Below are 7,237 nucleotides of genomic sequence, written 5' to 3' on the forward strand. Positions count from 1 at the left end.
CCTCCCCGCGGCCTGCAGCTTCGCGCCCAGCCCCTCGTCGCACCCGCCGTGACGAAGCGAGCGGCGCAGGCGGCCGCGGCCTGCGCCGCCGGGCTCCTGGCACCCGGGGCGGTGCAGGCGAGCTTGACGCAGTCGAGGAGGAGAAGGAGCGTGCACTGGCGCTCGCGCAGCAGCGACGCCGCCGCGCGCTCGGCGGTCGCGTCCGCCACGAGCAGCCCCTCCTGCAGCGGCTCGCCGGGTGCAGCGTCGAGCTCTCCAGCGGCAGAGGCCGCGAGAAGGTGCCGCCAGCAGACGTACTCCGAGGCACCGAGGCTGGCCGACATGGCGAGCACCACGGCGCGGCCGAGCGGCTCCAGCTTCTGCCCGCCCAGCGACCCGAGCGCCTCCACCTGCGCCCTCTGCGCCGGATCGGGAGGAGCCAGAGTGAGCGCGCCGAGCAGCTCCGCAGTGATGCCGGCCGTCGAGAGTGTCTCGTCGAGCGCCGCAGCCGCGGCCGCGTCGCCGCCGACGGCGCGCTGCAGCAAGACGTGCGCGGCCTTGAACATCATTGTGGGTGCCAAGCGAGCGAAGGGCTCGCCAGCGGTGGCGAAGGGCCCTCGAGTGAGAGCGCGCGCGGGGTGGTTACGAGAATTCTTTTTCCCGTTTTGCTTTCCTGAGAGAAATGCGTCGCAGGCCATACGCATCTCTCACCGGCAGCGGCAATGTGTCTATTGCAATAGAGCCGTTCGCCGCGGTAGCGCGGTACCCCTCAATCTCGTGACAGCGAGTAGAGAGGTTCGTTCCTCTCTTATCTGCCCGGCACAATCTGTCTGCTCAGGTATTTAACCAGGTATATGTACACACCAGTGAGGGAGGGCGAGACGATCGAGGGGTCCCGTACCATGCGGAATCGACCCTATCCAGTGCTCAAGTGCTCAAGGTATATTTTAAATTAAAATCAAAGACGCTCGGCTTGCTATCGCCTATCCGTCTCGCGTCTGCACACACATTCTTGCGCAGTCGTGTAGCTCGCGGCGAAAGAGGAAATGTGTGACACAATCAGCTGGTGAAAGCCGCGGTGCGCGCACCCTGGCATGCGCAGAGAGGGAGCAAGTATACACAAGGGTTGGCAGACGACGCATGGACAGAGAGGGAGAGGGTCATGTGCACGTATAGGTTTGCAGCGGCGCCCCGCGCAGCTACCCGATGACGCAGCATGCGCCTTCGCTTTCGGCGGGTGTGCCGAGGCTGCGGATGCGCATCACCGAGCAGGTGGTGTCGTCTCGAGGGATAGTGTAGCCGTCGCAGTCGTAAGCGTGCCTGCGGCAGGGGATCGGGGGCGAGGGGGGGAAAGGGGGGGGCAGTGGGAGGGAGGCAGGGGAGGGAGGGGAGGGGCAGGGCGGCCGGGGAGCGCCTCTGGTTGATTGCGATGTCGACGACGGCCTTGGCGGCGCTCCTTGCGTGCTGCCCCTTGGTGAGGCGGAGACCTGTTCACGGCTCGAGCGGTGGAGAGACGCTGCTCACAGCGGCGCCTCCCCCTCCGGGAAGCGCCACGCCGTGGGCGACGGCGCTGCAGGGGATCGCGTCCTAACGTCAGGCGAGGCGAGGTAAGCTTCTCCTCGCGAGGGGGGAAGGGCCGGGCAGCCCTCGCGACTCGACGTCTAGACGACAGGAGCCCCACGGCATTCGAAGGGCAAGGCCCAGTGCGCGTGGGTGAGCGGTGTGTGTGCGCGGGGGGGGGGGGGGGGTCCGCTACGTGATGAATACACCGACTTCTGGGCGTGAACACGGTCTCGTGCGGTGTACTCAGAGCACCGCGTGGGTACACGGGGCTGCGGACCCAGCTGGAGGTATGGGGAGAGATGGGGAGAGGTGGGGAGAGATGGGGAGAGATGGGGAGAGATGGGGAGAGATGGGGAGAGATGGGGAGAGGTGGGGAGATATGGGGAGATATGCGGACCCGGCTGGAGAGGGGTTGAGTGCGGATGGAGCACGCGTCCTCTCGCGTGCTCGCCGCAGTACACACCGCAGTACACAGGGTTGTGCTCCGCATCTAAGGCCTCGAGATACGGGGAGATGTGGGGAGATATGGGTCTGTGCTCCGCATCTAGCCTCGAGATGTGGGGAGATGTGGGGAGATGTGGGGAGATGTGGGTCTGTGCATCTAGCCGCGAGCCCAGACTCCGTCTGACGCGATGACAACGTCCCCGCCCGAGGGAGGAACCTGCCCGGGGGGAGCGGTGACGGCGGCGCCGGCGGGAGGGGCGCCTCGGCCAGAGGGAGCTTCGGCAGCGAGGGATGTGCCGGTGGCGGCTGTGCAAGGGCAGTGCCGGTGGCGGCTGTGCGAGGGCAGGGGACGTTGGTGCTGCTTGGCCGGAGGAGCCAGGGCGGCAGGAGAGCAACTCCGATCCGGCTCGGCACGGCTTGTGCTATCGGAGTCCAACGGTGCCGCGGCGTGGGGGGTGTGGGGGTGGAGGCGGGCACCGCGACGGTCTGCGTGTACGGCGTCGCCATCACGTAGTCTCCGACGTCCGCATCGCCGACGGCGCGCGCCTGCCAGGAAGTGTCTAGGAAGTGTCTAGGAAGCGTCTAGGAAGTGTCATCACGTCGACTCCGGAAGTGTCTAGGAAGTGTCTAGGAGGTGTCGTCGCCTGGGCGATGCCTCCCGGCCAGAGGCGGAGCGGGCCGGCGGGGTCGCCTAATGTGGGCTTCCGGGAGGGTTCCGAGAAGGTTCGGGGAAGGCTCCGCGCGTGGGCGGGCGCGGGTCTGCCGTTGCGGTTCTTGGCGTGGGCGATCAGGCCGCCCATAGCGAGCACGCGCGCCCGCTCCGGCTCGGACGAGTCGAGGCGGTGGTCCTACGCCAAACACACGCCAGAGTCGGGGCCTGTGGGTACAGTCTCGTGCGCCGTGGCGTCGTTCCACGCGTCGCAATAAATACCGGGGCAAGGGAATACCGGGGAGTACAGCCGAGTCCGCGCCCTCTCGAGTGCTAGCTGGACACGCGGGTCTGCGTTGCTTCCAGGGCGGCGCTCCTCAGTCAGCCGGATAGGCGCGCCCGCGCCCCGCGGCACCAGCCACGCCTCCGAGTCTCCGAGGTTTGCGACAGAGAGCTCGCCGCGCACAAGGTTGAGGGCGACGATCGTGATGGTGGAGCCCGCCGTGGTGAAGCTCTTGATCTCCCGGTGCACCCGCTCGCACGACGCCTCGGACGCCTTGAGCAGGGACTCCGAGCACGGGTCGTCCGCCGCCTGCTCGACCCAGTAGTCGAGGAGGTGGTCGCGACAGTACTGCGAGGCTTGGCGGCCTCCGTGTCCGTCGGCGACCAGGACGACGATAATGTCCTCCTGGCCCACCACCACCTGCCGCGAATTGCCCTGCGTGGAGTGCACCGAGTGGACGGATGCCTCCATGTCCTCCGGCGTAGCGTACAGCCGCCGCGAGGCAAACCGGTCCTCACCCTTCAGCTCGCGCTGTTCCGTCCCCAGCTGGCACGACCACGCTCTCTCGACGACGGCGAGCCCGCCGTCGTCGCTCGATGGCAGCCCCGCCGAGGCTAGCCCGCCGTCGTCGCTCGATGGCAGCCCCGCCGAGGCTAGCGACTCAGCGCCCTTTGTCGGAGAGTCGGCCATAACTTGACGGGTTCACTCCCCCGCCCCCTTCACCCCCCCCTCCTCTGCAGGAGTGTGGAACCAAGTGTGGCACGCTGCAAAAACCCTCTAACCTCTTCCTACCCAGGTTTGCGACTCTGCGTGGCCGACTCACACAGCGAGCCTTCCTGTCTCCCTGCTGCCGGTTCATCGGGCGTGCACGCGATTGTGTTTGTTTTGCACGCGTGCTCAGCCAAGGTATTGTAGAGACCGACCATATGCACAATATCTTGACTGAGAGCTAAGCCCAGTTCGACGATCGGCAGCCTCACCGCGGGTCGCGCCGCTGCGCAGCGAGAGCCAGGCTCGCCCGGCGAAGGTGACCAGAGAGTGCTCAACAAATACCAGCCAGAAAAATTCAGGGAGCCTCAGGGAGTGCCACTGCCACCACCCAGGCCGCGGGAGCCGAACGGCTGCGCCGAGGACAGCTCCGTCAGTGTGCTCCGCGGCTCACCAGTGTTCTCAATGGCGGCTTCTCGCCCACCGCCGTTCTCAAGCTGCGCCGCCTCAGTGTGAGGGGTGCACCAACCGCAGAGCGTCGTGTTTTGCCTTTGAAAACTGAACAGTTTTTTCACATCTGACTCTTCGCCTCTCCTGCTGCGCCTCTCACCTCCGCCTCACCCTCCGCATCCGCTCTCGCCGCCCCGACGGATGAGGCGCGGGTGGCGCTGCTCGAGCCGGAGGCGACGCCACCGTCGTCGGATCTGGCCAACCAAGCGTCCTGGCGACCGATCCTAGCGCCCTAAGCCTCACTTATGCTTGGGCTTGTATAGGTGCCCCAGATTGAGTCCAGATCGAGCGCAGACCGACGCAGGGAGCCGAATTTCGCTTCGCCTGCGGCGCGCAGGGGAGGTCCGGGGGAGGAAAATCTAGTCGATTTTTCGGAAATAGTGCCAATCGATAGATCTCGCCGAGCCCTTTTCGGTGGTGTGCGTGCGAGCTTTTTTTCGCACGGGAAGCATTTTCCGAGGCGGAAACGTGAATTGCACGACTAACCCTGCACAAAGACCGCAGGGCGGGGACCTGTTCCTTTTTACCCATCTCCTAGTAGCGGCGTTTTATTTATTTTGCACGACTAGGCCGGATGCACAAGCATGAGCGAAGAATGGGGTGGGAAGGGGCTAATATGGCCGATTTCGCGCCGCCACCGTGTCGCAGGCTGTCCGAGGAGGAGTTGACCGCGCGTGCAGGGCTGCGCGACATGCTCCCGGCTGGCGCCGCCGTGCACGAGTGCGTGCGCCGCGACGCGCAGCGAGGAGGCGTGCTGCTGGTGCCGAACTATGTTGCGCCGACTGAGGCGGCTCTGTTGGGGCACGCGGCGCAGGAGCTGCTCGTTCGTCGCGCAGAGCCCCCGGGCAGGGCCGGGAGAAGAGCTCCGCGCGAGTACAATTCGAAGACGCTGCCACTCGCGCAGCTGCGCGCTGGCCCACACATCATCCAGCAGTTTGGACGGCTGCCCGGTTCGACCCGCGTGGGGCGGGCGGCGAGCGTGCCCGGCGAGTTCGTGCAGGTGGCGCGCACGGGCAACCGCTCCGCAGGCCTCAACATGCACCACGACCGGAACCGTGCTCCCACGCGGCTGCTGACGGCGCTGCTGTACCTCGGAGAGCGGGCCGAGCCTGGAGGACACACCATCTTCCCTCTCTTCGACGCGCCGGCGGCTCGCGCCTCCTCGTCCCCCGCCGTCGCCGCCTCCTCCGCCGCCGCCGCCTCCTCCTCCTCCTCCGCCGCCGCCGCCGCCGCCGCCGCGGAGAAGGAGGGTGCTCTCGCCCTCTCGTCCCTGCGCCGCCTCGTCCGGCCGCACCTGCACCAGCTCGAGCGCGACAACTCACAGGCTCTCATCTTTGCGGACGGGAGGGAGGGAGCGTTCGGCGGGGCGGTGCAGCGGCTGTGCGCCGCGGTGGTGCGCGCGGAGCAGACGGGCGCGCCGCCGCCCTGCCTCGCCGTGCCGCCGACGCCCGGCACGGCCGCAATCTTTTACCACTGGAGAGAGACGCGGACGGGGCTGGCGCCAGAGTGGTCCAACTTCCATGTCGGCTGCCCCTCGCTCGGCCTGCCCTCACGGCCCAAGCTCGCGCTGCAGAGCTTCCGGCTGAACCACTCGCTGCCGGTGGGGCCGTCGTCCGGAAGCTCCCGTGGAGTCCGCACCTCTCGAGGAGGAGGAGACTGGGCGGGCCGCCACAGGGCGTCGGGGAGGGCCAAGTGGTGAGAGACGACTCCGGCGCCAGCGGGGGGCAATGAAGGGCGACGGAGTGACATTTTGTGTTGTCGGCTATGGGTATCGTGAAGGTCTAGGTGAAGAAGGTTGCTTCCCCAGGATTAGTCTTCTCTGCGCTCACATTCACAGGGCAGGCAGAGCGGCGACATGTGACATGATCGCCTCCCTCAACCGTCAATCTGCCGGGCCGGCAATTTGCCCTGGCCGGCGTGGCGCTGGCGGCCGCCATGGCCGCCGCCGCGGCCCTCGTGTGACACCTCGTGCGGCTTGCGTGCCATCCACTGGAATCTGCCAAACGACTCGTAGGTCACATTGTAAACCTGAAAACTCCGTCCCCCGGGGGGTGTTGTCAAGGATTCCTAATGTGCAACAACCAGGCGCCGTGGCATCGTTGAGTGTGGAAAAAGAATTCGAGGCCGCGCTCTCGCGTCCTGTCGTGGCGGTACTGCGCAAACAAACACGTCGGCCTCGTCGGCCTCGCCAGCCGCGTCGACCCCCGCGCCCTCGTCGGCCTCTCTCCTGCTCCTGACAAGGGAGCCTTGAATGTAATAGCTGAAGACGATTGTTTCTCGAAAAAAAGCAGCGCCCGTAACAAACGCCGAAATTGGAAGACCGTCGGGCGCTAAGCCTTCAAGCTCCGCCGGTGCTTCTGAACCCGATATACACACAGATATGGCCCTCCTCACATCCCTCGCCCTCCTCAGCGGCGGCGACGTCCTCACGCGCAACGGACTGATGCGAGAGCGCAACGGACTGGTGCGACAATCACTCCTCTCGAGCACGCACATCAATCATCGAGCGCACCGCTCACTCGTCTGTCGCTCGCCACAGGCCAGCCTTGCTGCTCTGGCGATTTGCTTCCAGCAGGCCAGCGCTTTCAGCAGCACACCTGACGTCTCGCCGTCGCCGTCGCCGGCTCCGACGCCGTCGCCGTCGCCGTCGCCGTCGCCGTCGTGGCCGTCATCGTACCGCTTCATCGTCAACTCGTGCGGCGACATCAAAGGCCCGACAATGCACCGCAGGATCCTCGAGGCCACCGGCGTCGACTTCCGCCCAGAGGACGACGAGGTCCACTACTCCAAGACGTGGGACTACATGCGCTCGCTCAGTCCGGACGCGGTTTTCCTCATGGGCGACAATGTCTACAACGATGGCATTCAGAACTGGGGCTCTGAGGGCTATGGCTCTCCGTATGGCCAGGCGATACCGTCGTACCTCAGCGACGCCTCGTCCGAGTTCATGATGCTGCACGGCTACATGACGGAAGCGGGCGAGCCGGGGGTCCACTTCCACTCGTACCTCGAGCTCCTAACTGTGGGTGTGAGGTTACCAACTGCACTCCAAGTGCTCCAAGTGCTTAGACTCCCTCGCTCGCGTGGCAAATCGCGTTACT

General features: G+C 66.1%; 2 protein-coding genes across 2 annotated transcripts in view; both read right to left on the reverse strand.

Annotated features, from left to right (window-relative positions):
- Positions 1–548, reverse strand: part of EMIHUDRAFT_462243 (hypothetical protein) — a gene marked incomplete at both ends in the record, with an annotated part of 9,210 nt that extends 8,662 nt beyond the window's left edge. The window contains one exon of the mRNA XM_005790414.1: positions 44–548. Coding sequence (XP_005790471.1) covers positions 44–548 — 505 coding nt within the window. The remainder of the gene's footprint in view (positions 1–43) is intronic.
- A 434-nt stretch (positions 549–982) lies between these two features.
- EMIHUDRAFT_462244 (hypothetical protein) lies at positions 983–3,610 on the reverse strand (the record flags this gene model as incomplete). Its single annotated transcript, XM_005790415.1, has 8 exons — positions 983–1,299; positions 1,394–1,466; positions 1,536–1,566; positions 2,156–2,203; positions 2,464–2,532; positions 2,631–2,677; positions 2,750–2,834; positions 3,012–3,610. Coding segments are annotated over 8 exons (1,073 nt in total), but the record flags the coding sequence as incomplete, so codon positions are not given.
- Positions 3,611–7,237: the final 3,627 nt, after the last annotated feature.

Source organism: Emiliania huxleyi (assembly GCF_000372725.1).
Source record: "Emiliania huxleyi CCMP1516 chromosome Unknown EMIHUscaffold_12, whole genome shotgun sequence".
Taxonomy (NCBI): Eukaryota; Haptophyta; order Isochrysidales; family Noelaerhabdaceae; genus Emiliania; species Emiliania huxleyi.